The 15,898-nt window shown below is 55.0% G+C and overlaps 1 protein-coding gene across 1 annotated transcript in view; it reads right to left on the minus strand.

Annotated features, from left to right (window-relative positions):
• Positions 1-366: 366 nt before the first annotated feature.
• Positions 367-15,898, minus strand: part of LOC140398950 (rab GDP dissociation inhibitor alpha-like) — an 82,477-nt gene continuing 66,945 nt past the window's right edge. Inside the window, 5 exon segments of the mRNA XM_072487944.1 lie at positions 367-848; positions 7,954-8,008; positions 11,431-11,575; positions 14,524-14,653; positions 14,655-14,696. Coding sequence (XP_072344045.1) covers positions 696-848; positions 7,954-8,008; positions 11,431-11,575; positions 14,524-14,653; positions 14,655-14,696 — 525 coding nt within the window. The 3' untranslated portion in view covers positions 367-695.

The raw sequence follows: 15,898 nt of genomic DNA on the forward strand, positions 1-15,898 counted from the left end.
CCCACCAACCATCGCTGTGGGTGAACCTCCACCACACGGGGACTGCACCTGGTTCAAGATGGCGGCTCACCCGCCACCTTCTCGAGGGGTAATTAGGGATTGGGGGGGGGGGGTGGTGGTGATGGTTGGGCCCCCAGCCAGTGATTCTCCCCCCCCCAACCCCCTGCGAAAGAATTAAAAAAAAAAAAAAATTAAACAACCATTCCAGGGAAACGGGATTCCGACGGACACCATTATAGAATCCACACAGTGCAGGAGGACGAAGTTCGGACCATTGAATCTGCACCGAGCCTGGGAAAGCCCCCCCCGCCCCCCCGCGAGCAGAGAAGGAGCGAAGAGACGGATCAACACACGGATGAGAGAGAGGATGGTTGACGTGTTTTAATTCAGTCCTCCCAGCATTTAACTGGTTATAACAGCTGCCCTGGTAAGGGGAGACAGGGTCACACATTAATCCCCCCCCCCCCACCCTCCCCTTTGGAAACCCAATTAACTCTCGCGAAACAGCCCCTCCGTGGTACGCCGGTGGGGGGGGAGGGGAGGGGGTTGGGGCAGGTCGGGAGCGCCACCTGGGGGCAGCCGCTCAAAGCTGCGAGACGACAAACCCACCCGTTTTACATTATCGGAGGAATGTTAGGACGGAAAGGGGGAGGGGGCGCGGGGCGGACTCGGATCGCCCGCCGAGGGGCACCCCGCTACTGCTCGTCCTCGCCGAAGACATCGTTCTGTTTGCGCTTCATGTTCTCGAAGTCAAAGTCGGTCCCGCTCATGCGCTTGTAGATGTCCTTGATGTCGTTGCACGTGGTTTCGAAGTGGGTGGTCGCGTCGTAGGAGCGCGAGACGAAGACCTGGAGAGGAGGGAGAAATAACACATCAGACACAGAGAAACGTCGACGGGAACAGGAGGCCCATTCAGCCCCTCTCGAGCCAGTTACACAGGAACAGGAGGGGGCCCATTCAGCCCCTCTCGAGCCTGTTACACAGGAACAGGAGGAGGCCCATTCAGCCCCTCTCGAGCCTGTTACACAGGAACAGGAGGGGGCCCATTCAGCCCTCGAGCCTGTTACATAGGAACAGGAGGAGGCCCATTCAGCCCCTCTCGAGCCTGTTACATAGGAACAGGAGGAGGCCCATTCAGCCCCTCTCGAGGCTGTTACACAGGAACAGGAGGAGGCCCATTCAGCCCCTCGAGCCTGTTACATAGGACCAGGAGGAGGCCCATTCAGCCCCTCTCGAGCCTGTTACATAGGAACAGGAGGAGGCCCATTCAGCCCCTCTCGAGGCTGTTACACAGGAACAGGAGGAGGCCCATTCAGCCCCTCTCGAGCCTGTTACATAGGAACAGGAGGAGGCCCATTCAGCCCCTCTCGAGGCTGTTACACAGGAACAGGAGGGGGCCCATTCAGCCCCTCGAGCCTGTTACACAGGAACAGGAGGAGGCCCATTCAGCCCCTCTCGAGCCTGTTACACAGGAACAGGAGGAGGCCCATTCAGCCCCTCTCGAGCCTGTTACACAGGAACAGGAGGAGGCCCATTCAGCCCCTCTCGAGCCTGTTACATAGGAACAGGAGGAGGCCCATTCAGCCCCTCGAGGCTGTTACACAGGAACAGGAGGAGGCCCATTCAGCCCCTCTCGGGCCTGTTACACAGGAACAGGAGGAGGCCCATTCAGCCCCTCTCGAGCCTGTTACACAGGAACAGGAGGAGGCCCATTCAGCCCCTCTCGAGCCGGTTACACAGGAACAGGAGGAGGCCCATTCAGCCCCTCTCGAGCCTGTTACACAGGAACAGGAGGGGGTCCATTCAGCCCCTCTCGAGCCTGTTACACCGGAACAGGAGGAGGCCCATTCAGCCCCTCTCGAGCCTGTTCCACAGGAACAGGAGGGGGCCCATTCAGTCCCTCTCGAGGCTGTTACACAGGAACAGGAGGAGGCCCATTCAGCCCCTCTCCAGCCTGTTACACAGGAACAGGAGGAGGCCCATTCAGCCTCTCTCGAGCCTGTTACACAGGAACAGGAGGAGGCCCATTCAGCCCCTCTCGAGCCTGTTCCACAGGAACAGGAGGGGGCCCATTCAGCCCCTCTCGAGGCTGTTACACAGGAACAGGAGGAGGCCCATTCAGCTCCTCTCGAGCCAGTTACACAGGAACAGGAGGAGGCCCATTCAGCTCCTCTTGAGCCTGTTACACAGGAACAGGAGGCCCATTCAGCCCCTCTCGAGCCTGTTACACAGGAACAGGAGGAGGCCCATTCAGCTCCTCTCGAGCCAGTTACACAGGAACAGGAGGAGGCCCATTCAGCTCCTCTCGAGCCTGTTACACAGGAACAGGAGGCCCATTCAGCCCCTCTCGAGCCTGTTACACAGGAACAGGAGGAGGCCCATTCTGCCCCTCTCGAGCCTGTCACACAGGAACAGGAGGTGGTCTATTCAGGCTGCGCAAGTCCTCCCCCATTTGATGCAATATGTCTATCTGCTCAGGGCCTTAGTTCACTTTCCTGTTGGTCTCTCCCCCTCCTCCCATAACCCTCGACGCCCTCGTCGATCAGAATCTCTCTAACTCGGCCTTGAATATATTCAATGAGCCGCAGCCCCCACTGCTGTCTGAATAGATATCCTCATGGCTAGTGCTAAAATTGTAAAAACGGAACACGTGTCTGTTTGTGGAATGAAAGAAGCCACTTGGATGTTTCAGGGAAACCTGCACCTCGTTATACCAGAAGAGCTACTAACTATCCTCCGTGAGGGGCAAAGGCCAGCTTTAAAAAGAGCTATACAAAGGCCATCTGCATTTTAGAACCCAGGCTGGCCCACAAGGACCCCTCCTTTCAGATTTTAACAATCTCGGCGAGCGAGAGGAGGGATACACTCCTTTGTCAGGGTCGGTGAGGAGAGGTGGCAGTCATGTGACCTGGGCTTCTGGCTTGCGGAATGAGCATTGCTTTGCTGAACTTCTTCGCTCGTTCTACCGTTTACGCAGCCTCCAGGATGGACACCTGGCCCAATTTGCCTGCTCCTGCTGGTACCTCTGTACCATCACCGAAAAGACTCATTCATCTCTGCATGCCAATCTCATCGTGTGAAGTTAACTCTACTGGAAAAGTGAATTATCCAGCATTGGTTTTCAACCTGCCCAGCTCTGAGAAGCTCGCGGGCTCCGATTCTGTGCAACATAGTTGAAACGAGATTCTCTATTTTAAACTTTTCAACCTTCTTTTCAAATCCTGCCAGATTTGCTGCCCACAACCCCCATCACTAACCTCCTCCAGCCCCTACAACCCTCCCTATCTCTGTAACCTCCTCCAGCTCCTACAACCCTCCCTATCTCTGTAACCTCCTCCAGCCCCGACAACCCTCCCTATCTCTGTAACCTCCTCCAGCCCCTACAACCCTCCCTATCTCTGTAACCTCCTCCAGACTCTACAACCCTCCCTATCTCGGTAACCTCCTGCAACTAACATGGTTAAAGGATGGTCACGACTGGGAGTTAAATATCCGAGGGTATCAAACTATTCGGAAGGACAGAGTGGATGGGAAGGGAGGTGGTGTAGCTCTGTTAATTAAGGATGACATCCGGGCAACAGTAAGGGATGACATCGGTGCTATGGAGGATAAGGTTGAATCCATTTGGGTGGAAATCAGGAATAGTAAGGCGAAAAAGTCACTGATAGGAGTAGTCTATAGGCCACCAAATAGTAACATTATGGTGGGGCAGGCAATAAACAAAGAAATAGCTGATGCATGTAGAAATGGTACAGCTGTTATGGGGGATTTTAATCTACATGTCGATTGGTTTAACCAGGTCGGTCAAGGCAGCCTTGAGGAGGAGTTTATAGAATGTATCCGCGATAGTTTCCTAGAACAGTATGTAATGGAACCTATGAGGGAACGAGCGGTCCTAGATCTGGTCCTGTGTAATGAGACAGGATTGATTCAGGATCTCATAGTTAGGGATCCTCTCGGAAGGAGCGACCACAATATGGTGGAATTTAAAATACAGATGGAGGGTGAGAAGGTAAAATCAAACAGTGTTTTGTGCTTAAACAAAGGAGATTACAATGGGATGAGAGAAGAACTAGCTAAGGTAGACTGGGAGCAAAGACTTTATGGTGAAACAGTTGAGGAACAGTGGAGAACCTTCCAAGCGATTTTTCACAGTGCTCAGCAAAGGTTTATACCAACAAAAAGGAAGGACGGTAGAAAGAGGGAAAATCGACCGTGGATATCTAAGGAAATAAGGAAGAGTATCAAATTGAAGGAAAAAACATACAAAGTGGCAAAGATTAGTGGGAGACTAGAGGACTGGGAAATCTTTAGGGGGCAACAGAAAGCTACTAAAAAAGCTATAAAGAAGAGTAAGATAGATTATGAGAGTAAACTTGCTCAGAATATAAAAACAGATTCGCAAAAGTTTCTACAAATCTATAAAACAAAAAAGAGTGGCTAAGGTAAATATTGGTCCTTTAGAGGATGAGAAGGGAGATTTAATAATGGGAGATGAGGAAATGGCGGAGGAACTGAACAGGTGTTTTGGGTCGGTCTTCACAGTGAAGATATAAATAACATGCCAGTGACTGATAGAAATGAGGCTATGACAGGTGAGGACCTTGAGAGGATTGTTATCACTAAGAAGGTAGTGATGGGCAAGCTAATGGGGCTAAAGGTAGACAAGTCTCCTAGCCCTGATGGAATGCATCCCAGAGTGTTAAAAGAGATGGCTAGGGAAATTGCGAATGCACTAGTGATAATTTACCACAATTCACTAGACTCTGGGCTGGTCCCGGCAGATTGGAAATTAGCAAACGTGACACCCCTGTTTAAAAAAGGAGGTAGGCAGAAAGCGGGTAATTATATGCCAGTGAGCTTAACTTCGGTAGTAGGGAAGATGCTGGAATCTATCATCAAGGAAGAAATAGCGAGGCATCTGGATGGAAATTGTCCCATTGGGCAGACGCAGCATGGGTTCATAAAGGGCAGGTCGTGCCTAACTAATTTAGTGGAATTTTTTGAGGACATTACCAGTGCGGTAGATAACGGGGAGCCAATGAATGTGGTATATCTGGATTTCCAGAAAGCCTTTGAGAAGGTGCCACACAAAAGGTTGCTGCATAAGATAAAGATGCATGGCATTGAGGGTAAAGTAGCATGGATAGAGGATTGGTTAATTAATAGAAAGCAAAGAGTGGGGATTAATGGGTGTTTCTCTGGTTGGCAATCAGTAGCTAGTGGTGTCCCTCGGGGATCAGTGTTGGGCCCACAACTGTTCACAATTTACATAGATGATTTGGAGTTGGGGACCAAGGGCAATGTGTCCAAGTTTGCTGACGACACTAAGATAAGTGGTAAAGCAAAAAGTGCAGAGGATACTGGAAGTCTGCAGAGGGATTTGGATAGGCTAAGTGAATGGGCTAGGGTCTGGCAGATGGAATACAATGTTGACAAATGTGAGGTTATCCATTTTGGTAGGAATAACAGCAAAAGGGATTATTTTTTAAATGATAAAATGTTAAAACATGCTGCTGTGCAGAGAGACCTGGGTGTGCTAGTGCATGAGTTGCAAAAAGTTGGTTTACAGGTGCAACAGGTGATTCAGAAGGCGAATGGAATTTTGTCCTTCATTGCTAGAGGGATGGAGTTTAAGACTAGGGAGGTTATGCTGCAATTGTATAAGGTGTTAGTGAGGCCACACCTGGAGTATTGTGTTCAGTTTTGGTCTCCTTACTTGAGAAAGGACGTACTGGTGCTGGAGGGTGTGCAGAGGAGATTCACTACGTTAATCCCAGAGCTGAAGGGGTTGGATTACGAGGAGAGGTTGAGTAGACTGGGACATATAAAACATAAAATTATGAAGGGAATAGATAGGATAGATGCGGGCAGGTTGTTTCTACTGGTCGGGGAAAGCAGAACTCGGGGGCATAGCCTCAAAATAAGGGGATGTAGATTTAGGACTGAGTTTAGGAGGAACTTCTTCACCCAAAGGGTTGTGAATCTATGGAATTCCTTGCCCAGTGAAGCAGTAGAGGCTCCTTTATTAAATGTTTTTAAGATAAAGATAGATAGTTTTTTGAAGAATAAAGGGATTAAGGGTTATGGTGTTCGGGCCGGAAAGTGGAGCTGAGTCCACAAAAGATCAGCCATGATCTCATTGAATGGTGGAGCAGGCTCGAGGGGCCAGATGGCCTACTCCTGCTCCTAGTTCTTATGTTCTTATGTAACTCTCCCCATCCCTGTAACCTCCCCCAACACCTACAACCCTCCCTCTCTCTGTAACCTCCTCCAGCCCCTACAACCCTCCTTATCTCTGTAACCTCCTCCATCCCCTACAATCCTCACTATCTCCGTAACCTCCTCCAGCCTCTACAAACCTCCTCATCTCTGTAACCTCCTCCAGCCCCTACAACCCTCCCCATCTCTGCACCCTCCTCCAGCCCCTACAACCCTCCCTATCTCTGTAACATCCTCCAGCCCTACAACCCTCCCTATCTCTGTAACCTCCCCCAGCCCCTACAACCCTCCCTATCTCTGTAACCTCCCCCAGCCCCTACAACCCTCCCCATCTCTGCACCCTCCTCCAGCCCCTACAACCCTCCCTATCTCTGTAACATCCTCCAGCCCTACAACCCTCCCTATCTCTGTAACATCCTCCAGCCCTACAACCCTCCCTATCTCTGTAACATCCTCCAGCCCTACAACCCTCCCTATCTCTGTAACATCCTCCAGCCCTACAACCCTCCCTATCTCTGTAACATCCTCCAGCCCTACAACCCTCCCTATCTCTGTAACCTCCTCCAGCCCCTACAACCCTCCCTATCTCTGTGACGTCCTACAACCCTCCGAGATCTCTGCGCTCCTCCAATTCCGGCCTCGTGAATATCCCCTATTCCCTTCGCTCCATTGGTCGCCGTGCCTTCAGCTGCCTGGGGGCGTGGGGCTAACCTCTGAAATAGCTCCCTAAACCCCTCTGTCTACCTCTCTGACTCTTAAGTGTAAAGCCGCCATATAAATGTAGGTTGCTGTTGCTGAGCCCCAAGGTGTACCGTCGGCACCATCCTGTGGCCATCCAGTGTACTGCAGCAGCAACCGCCCTCCCCTACCGATGGGACCGAGAAAATGCTCCATTTCTTAAAGGTGCTTCGCGAATCCAAATCTGACCATCGGGACTGTGCCGGCTTGCCTGTGGAGCATTCCCCGCTCCCCCCGACCCCCCCCCCCCCCCCCGACCCCGGCAACTCTTGAAATCATTCGCCGCCTCACAGCAAAGACCCCACTCGCTGCGTTAAAAAGCATATCAGAATTCTTCCTCGAGTCCCTTCCTCGAAATCTGCTCAATCCACTCGTTTGGACCCCTCAAGAATTTTGTTAACTTCAGTTAAATCTCCCCTCGGCCTCCGCTGCTCCAGAGGCGACGACAACCCCAGCCGCTTCGAACTTTCCACAAGGGTAGAATTACCCGTGGGTGGCAACGTCCTGGTAAATTCCCTCCCGCGTGGGGTCACATCCTTCCCCGTCGCGCGGCGGGAGGGCGGGGCTGGATTCAGTTCTGCGGCCTAGCGAGTGGCTCAATCCGTTCCCAGTAATCGTCCCAACGGCCCGTTTCCGGAACCTTTGGGAAACGGAGATGGAACGCCCCAGGGGCCGGAGATGGAACACCCCAGGGGCCGGAGATGGAACACCCCATGGGTCGGGGTCGAGGCTTGCGCGCCCCCCCCCCCCCCCCCCTTCCCGGGGGGGGAAGGGGGAACCAAACTGGACGATCCAGGTCATTATTACCGTGGGATCTTCCTGTGCTCGCCAAAAGTGGTCGTCCCCTTTCCCGAATGATTACAACAGCGACTGAGATTCCAGAAGTCGGGAAATGAAACCCCTCCTTCCCGAGAGGGGCTGTGGGAAGTCCCGAGGTGGAGGGAGAGAGGAGGGAGGGAGTGCGCCCGGTACAACAACCCTGGACCCACTCACCTGGCTCTCCGTCCCATCTTCCACTGGCTCGTACAGGTCACTAATGGCGACGAATCTGGAGAACGGGATTGGGGGGGGGGGGGAGAGAAACGTTTGCAGGTTAGCGGAAACATTGGTGGCTGCCCATGCGCGGCGGGCCAATCCTGAGGCAATCCCCCCCCCCCTTCCCCCTCCTGAATACCCAAGGCCCCTCTCCCACCCAGCTAGGAAGCGCTGGAGGGAAATAGGGGGAAGAATTCCTCCAGAATAGGAGGCCATCTCGTGCTAGCCCCCTTTGAGCGAGCTAAGCCAACTAGTCCCACACACTCCACTGCCCGGTTGCCCCCACCCAGACCGCAGTCCGACCCTTCAACGTGATTCAATTCCCCCCCCCACCACCCTGAGGACAAATCAGCTCTCACCACCCCCTCACCCAGTTACCGACCCCCCTGCCAACATCATTTACCTCGATTGAAATTCTCTCTCGATTGCAATTAAATCACCCTCCCCTCCCCTACCCTCCTTAACCTCCGCTCCAAGGAGAACAATCCCAGCTTCCTCCCAGTCTCCCTCTCTCCGCACTAGCCGGCAACCCCCCCTCCCCTCCCCTCATGGCGAAAACACTCTAAAATCAAGTCCAATCCCACCGAGAGGAATTTAGACGCAGTTGATGAAATCTGGAAGTATGAAGCCAGTTTCAGTCAGCAGTCGCCGTACAAACAAACCCATCTGGTTCATCAGTTTCCCCATTAAGGGGGAAGGGAAATCTGCCCCCCTTACCCTGTCTGGCCTACATGTGGCTCCAGCACCTCCCGCCCCCCACCCTCACACAGCAGATGTTGCCGACTCCTAACTGTTCAAGGTGTGTTAAGATGCACATGAAGACCAGTGTTTAATTGTCTACTTTAATCTGACAACTTGTTTATTGGGGATAGACTCAAAAGAGCAAAACCCCACGGACACATTTTTCTTTTAATTCCATGCCTTCCCTTAAAAGTTGTGTTTGCTCCGTCACAGTGCCCCCTTTGTCCATTTGTGTAACGTGCTAATCATGCTACTTTGTTTTATTGCCGTATCCGAAAGACTATAAGGTAAGGGGCACCATTAACGACCGTCTTCTCCTCGCCCTTCCGCGGTCATGTTTGTCGCTGGATGTCCCTGGGAGAGGGAGCAGGCAGTGCTACGGGCACCATCGAGGTCCTCCGTACTCCGTGGGCACCACGGGGACTGGGCTATGTCATTGACCCCGTTAATCACATTTTGGTTTCAATGTTGTAAGTTTCGTTTTAACAATTTTCTTGATGCAGTGTCCCTTAAGGGGCTGGTTTAGCACAGGGCTAAATCACTGGCTTTGAAAGCAGACCAAGGCAGGCCAGCAGCACGGTTCAATTCCCGTACCAGCCTCCCCGAACAGGCGCCGGAATGTGGCGACTAGGGGCTTTTCACAGTAACTTCATTGAAGCCGACTTGTGACAATAAACGATTTACATTTTTCCCTTAAACCATCAACGGGTCCAGGCAGCGGGCGGTTTGGGGGGGGGGGGGGTGGGGCTCATCCGGGCTAAATGTGCCCCCTGTGCCGTGGCTATGTTCGCAGCCGGGTAGCCTGGGAGAAGCAGCACGCGGATCTTCCGGGCAGTGTAAATATCGTGTGTAAATAAAACTACATTTATTACTCCCCTTATTAAAAGTGGAGCATTTATAAAGAGAGACTGCTGTTGGAGTGTATATGTGTGTGAGGGGGGGGGGTTGTGGAAGTGAAAGCTGACCGGTGGTAATTTATACTGAGGATCATCACACCTCGAGAGAGAGAGAGAGAGAGAGAGGGGTGGAGGTTGAGAAGGTGGGGCCTTCATGAATAACTTCAGCTGATACGGGAGTTGAACCCGCGCTGCTGGCCTCCCTGGGGCATTGTTTAATTAAATGTAAGGAACCTCTTTTAACTCATTGTCTGATCCTAGTTTCCCTTTATAATCCCTGTCTTGCTGGATACTTTTAAACTATGGACTTATGAATAAACCGCTCCCCTCCCCACTGCGAGCTGCTATTTGAACTGGCCCAAGGGGATGCCCCTCCTTGTAGTGGCAGGGTCCCGTGATGTAATTTTGATGGATTTAGTCGGAAGCCAATCGGCTCTTCTGGAATTCCCGGTCTTCTTCCATTCTCGATTGTGATTGATGGAGCCCTTCAGAAGCTGGTGGAAGGTTTCTGGGGAAAGGCGGCAGGTTCCATTTTGGCTTTCGGTCTTTGCTTTGACCTAGAAGGCAGCACACAGCAAGCCTGGACACCGCTCTGTCTGCCGATTTAAGTGGCTTCCAGCCAGCCTGTAGAAGTCCCACTCAAAGTTAAGGCTGATCTCTCTCAGCTGAGGGCTTGCGACCGAATATTTTCCAGCTAGAATTGCACAGACCTGTGGGGCACCTTCTCTGCACAAGCCCAAGTCAGTGGAAGTGAGGGTTAACATCCCAGAGGAAGCCTTACAGCCTGAACGATCTAATTGGAGACAAACTTAGACGATCCAAACCAAGATTGCCAACTACAAAGACTACCACCTCAGCAGCAACGATTAATCTCAGCCGTTTTAATCCCCGTTTTTTAACCTTTCCTAGCCGCCCACCGTGTGTCCGTCTTGTATATGTCTTGGTAGAGGGTGGGACGGGGTTTGGGGAATGGTTAGATTAGTAGACCATTGTTCTATTATTTCATTACTTGCTAATCTCTACTCTTGTTATAAGTAAAGTTTTTTTTTTTAATGTTTTACTTACAAATCCGGTGCCTGTATGTCATTGGAGCAATCGAGGGATAAAGATCTCAGGAAACCACATGAATTATTGGTTAATTCACCTATGTTGGGAGCCTGGGGCCTGTAATCATAGAATTTACAGTGCAGAAGGGGGCCATTCGGCCCATCGAGTCTGCACCAGCTCTTGGAAAGAGCACCCTCCCCAAGGTCAACACCTCCACCCTATCCCCATAACCCAGTAACCCCACCCAACACTAAGGGCAATTTTGGACACTAAGGGCAATTTAGCTTGGACAATCCACCTAACCTGCACATCTTTGGACTGTGGGAGGAAACCGGAGCACCCGGAGGAAACCAACGCACACACGGGGAGGACGTGCAGACTCCGCACAGACAGTGACCCAAGCCGGAATTGAACCTGGGACCCTGGAGCTGTGAAGCAATTGTGCTATCCACAATGCTACCGTGCTGCCCACAGAGGCTGGACTAGACCGCGCACTAGCCCAGGGTGTCGTACTGGAAGTACCGAGAGCACTTACATAGAGAGTCTGCTGGGACACCAGGCTTGGTTGACAGAAACCAGACAGACGCGTTGCTGCATTCCGTGAATAACCCCAGCATCAACAAAAGATGGACGTAACATCAAGCTGCCCCGTGGAATGGCCCTGCGGAGAGTCTGCGTCCCCCGAACCTCGACATCTCAGACCCCCACGCCGAGCCCGGCATCAGGCGCAAAGACGCCGCGGTCCACTTACTTTTGGTCCACGGGTTCGAGAAGCTCCAAGGCAGGCTCGATCTCTTTCTCGGGCTCCGCAGTCTCCACTGTGGTGCTGACGATGGCGATATACTTGCCCTGGGCAGCGACGTTGTGTGCGTACGAGATCAAGCAGACATAAATATCTGGGGGGGGGGGGGGGGGCGGGAAGGGAACAAAACAATTTGTTAGGTGGGCCTCAGGAAGAAGGCAAATGCCCCACGTCCCTCATCGGGAGGCACGGACCCCCGAGGTCTGCCCAAGACACGTTTCCTCCTCCACCCCATCGCAAAACATTTACAACCCCATAACTCCAGGCCATTCAGCCCCTCTATTCTGTGCTGGTGATCCTGCCCAACACCAACCTCCTCCCACACCTCCTCCTTCATCTCCCCCTCCTCCACCTCACAAATCCCATTAATTTCTCCCTTGTGTATTTATCCAGCCTCTTCCCTCGAAGACATCGACACGATTCACCTCAATCTGCCATTGGCGGAGATACATTTACAGCTGTCGAAGGGCAGAAGGTCTAGAATTCCGTCTCTACGCCTCTCCTCCTATCCACTCCCCCTTTCAAACATTCTTTAAAACCGAGCTCCCTCCAACAATGAGGCGCTCCCTCAGCACTGACTCTCCGACAGTGCGGCGCTCCCTCAGCACTGACCCTCCGACAGTGCGGCGCTCCCATAGCACTGACTCTCCCAGTGCGGCGCTACCTCAGCACTGACCCTCCGACAGTGCGGCGCTCCCTCAGCACTGACCCTCCGACAGTGCGGCGCTCCCTCAGCACTGACCCTCCAACAATGCGCGCTCCCTCAGCACTGACCCTCCGACAGTCCGGCACACCCTCAGCACTGACCCTCTAACAGTGCGGCGCTCCATCAGCACTGACTCTCCCAGTGCGGCGCTCCCTCAGCACTGACCCTCCGACAGTGCGGCGCTCCCTCAGCACTGACCCTCCGACAGTGCGGCGCTCCCTCAGCACTGACCCTCCGACAATGCGGCGCTCCCTCAGCACTGACCCTCCGATAGTGCGGCGCTCCCTCAGCACTGATCCTCCGACAGTGCGGCACTCCCTCAGCACTGACCCTCTGACAGTACGGCGCTCCCTCAGCACTGACCCTCCGACAGTGCGGCACTCCCTCAGCACTGACCCTCCGACAGTGCGGCGCTCCCCCAGCACTGACCCTGCAACAGTGCGGGGCTCCCTCAGCACTGACCCTCCGACAGTGCGGCGCTTCCTCAGCACTGACACTCCGACAGTGCGGCACCCCCTCAGCACTGACCCTCAGACAGAGCGGCGCTCCCTCAGCACCGACCCTCAGACAGTGTGGCGCTCCCTCAGCACCGACCCTCCCACAGTGCGGTGTTCCCTCAGCACTGACCCTCCGACAGTGCGTCACTCCCTCAGCACTGACCCTCCCACAGTGCGGCGCTCCCTCAGCACCGACCCTCCCACAGTGCGGCGCTCCCTCAGCACTGACCCTCTGACAGTGCGGTGCTCCCTCAGCACTGACCCTCCCCACAGTGCGGCACTCCCTCAGCACTGACCCTCCGACAGTGCGGTGCTCCCTCAGCACTGACCCCCTGACAGTCCGGCGCTCTCTCAGCACTGACCCTCCGACAGTGCGGCGCTCCCTCAGCATTGACCCTCCGACAGTGCGGTGCTCCCTCAGCACTGACCCTCCCCACAGTGCGGCACTCCCTCAGCACTGACCCTCCGACAGTGCGGTGCTCCCTCAGCACTGACCCCTTGACAGTCTGGCGCTCTCTCAGCACTGACCCTCCGACAGTGCGGCGCTCCCTCAGCACTGACCCTCCGACAGTGCGGCACTCCCTCAGCACTGACCCTCCGACAGTGCGGTGCTCCCTCAGCACTGACCCTCCGACAGTGCGGTGCTCCCTCAGCACTGACCCTCCGACAGTGCGGCTCTCCCTCAGCACTGACCCTCCGACAGTGCGGCGCTCCCTCAGCACTGACCCTCCAACAGTGCGGGGCTCCCTCAGTATTGACCCTCTGACAGTGCGGCGCTCCCTCAGCACTGACCCTCCGACAGTGCGGCGCTCCCTCAGCACTGACCCTCCGACAGTGCAGCGCTCCCTCAGCACTGACCCTCCAACAGTGCGGGCTCCCACAGTACTGACCCTCCGACAGTGCGGCGCTCCCTCAGCACTGACCCTCCGACAGTGCGGTGCTCCCTCAGCACTGACCCTCCGACAGTGCGTCACTCCCTCAGCACTGACCCTCTGACAGTGCGGCGCTCCCTCAGCACTGACCCTCTGACAGTGCGGTGCTCCCTCAGCACTGACCCTCCGACAGTGCGGCGCTCCCTCAGCACTGACCCTCCGACAGTGCGGCACTCCCTCAGCACTGACCCTCCGACAGTGCGGTGCTCCCACAGCACTGACCCTCCGACAGTGCGGCGCTCCCTCAGCACTGACCCTCCGACAGTGCGGCGCTCCCTCAGCACTGACCCTCCGACAGTGCGGCGCTCCCTCAGCACTGACCCTCCGACAGTGCCCGCGCCTCCCTCAGCACTGTCTCCCTCCGACAGTGCCGCGCTCCCTCAGCACTGACCCTCCGACAGTGCGGCGCTCCCTCAGCACTGACCCTCCGACAGTGCGGGGCTCCCTCAGTATTGACCCTCTGACATTGCGGCACTCCCCTCGGCACCGACCCCATCTCAACCTTCTGAATGAAGTCTGTAGATTGTGTGTGTGCGTGGGGGGGGGGGGGGGGTGGGAGCGAGGGGGAGGGGGCTCGAAGCCACCGCCTCCTGACCCAAGGGCAAACCCGCTAATCTCACTGAGCCGCAAACAAGCCATCCGCCCCCCCCCCCCATCATCCGGACTGCAGTTTCTCCCCCTCCACCCGCGCCTCAAAACGTGACCCGGGGGGGTGGTGGGGGGGGGAGGGGGGGCGACCCGCGACCCGCCCTCCCCCACTCCCCGAGACAGCCACGGCACCGGTGGGCTGTTCACCCTGCGCGATCCCCTCAGCCCCGCCGCCCCACCCGGCTGTCCTGGCCCAGCCGGCCCCTCCAGGCCTCGGCCACTCGCGACCGAGAGAGCCGAAGGCTTCACCCCCTCTCACCTGACTTTCTGTTGACCTGGTTCTGAGGGATGATGATCTGACAGGAGTTGGCATCGTTGGTATGCCTGATGGGATGGCTGAGGATGCAGATGGCCCTGATGACCTGGCCGGCCTTCTGCACCCGCTCGTGCCACGTAGCTGGGGTCACAGATCAGCTGCTTGCAACGAGCGACCTGTTGGCGGGAAAAACAAGGCCCCATTTTAAACGCATCACCCTTCTGTCGCAAACACTCCAACCATGGTCACATGCCCCACTCACAGCCGAATCCCAAAAAATAAAGTTGATCCCTAGCGGGGTTTTTTTCTCTAACAACGACGATCGTTCCCTGGTCGTTGTGCCCGGTTCTTTGGAGGGGCTGTGGCGCAGCGATATTGTCGCTGGACCAGCGCAACCAGACCCAGGGTAATGCGCTGGGGAGCTGGGTCCGAATCCCACCAGGGCAGATGGTGGAATTTTAATTCAATAAAATATCTGGAATCCTGGTACACAAGAACAAAGAAAGGTAAAGCACAGGAGCAGGCCCTTCGGCCCCTCCAAGCCGGTTCCGTGCCTGTGGGCAGCACAAGTCATTGGCGCTGTGGCTTCACAGCTCCAGGGTCCCAGGTTCGATCACCCCGCTGGGCCACTGTCTGTGCGGAGTCCGCACGTCTCTCACCCGTGTGTGCGTGGGTTTCCTCCGGGTGCTCCGGTTTCCTCCCACAGTCCAAAGATGTGCAGGTTAGGTGGAGGTGGGCCGTGATAAATTGCCCGTAGTGACCAAAAAAGGTTCGGAGGGTTATTGGGTTACGGGGATAGGGTGGAAGTGAGGGCTTAAGTGGGTCGGTGCAGACTCGATGGGCCGAATGGCCTCCTTCTGCACTGTATGTTCTATGTTCTACCAGATTAAAGTCCAACACACTTCCCTTGAACACCCGCACACTGTCCCTTGAACACGCCGCACACTGTCCTTGAACACCCCCACACTCAGCCTTCAACACCCCCACACTGTCCCTTCAACACCCCCACACTGTCCCTTCAACACCACCCACACTGTCCCTTCAACACCCGCACACTGTCCCTTGAACACCCCCACACTGTCCCTTGAACACCCGCCGCACACTGTCCCTTCAACACCCCACACACTGTCCCTTCAACACCCCACACACTGTCCCTTCAACACCCCCACACTGTCCCTTCAACACCCCCACACTGTCCTTCAACACCCCCACACTGTCCCCTTGAACACCCCCACACTGCCCTTGAACACCCCCACACTGTCCCTTGAACACCCGCACACTGTCCCTTGAACACCCGCACACTGTCCCTTGAACACCCCCACACTGTCCCTTGAACACCCCCACACTGTCCCTTGAACACCCGCACACTGTCCCTTGA

Source organism: Scyliorhinus torazame, chromosome 22 (genome assembly GCF_047496885.1).
Source record: "Scyliorhinus torazame isolate Kashiwa2021f chromosome 22, sScyTor2.1, whole genome shotgun sequence".
In the NCBI taxonomy this organism is placed as follows: domain Eukaryota; kingdom Metazoa; phylum Chordata; class Chondrichthyes; order Carcharhiniformes; family Scyliorhinidae; genus Scyliorhinus; species Scyliorhinus torazame.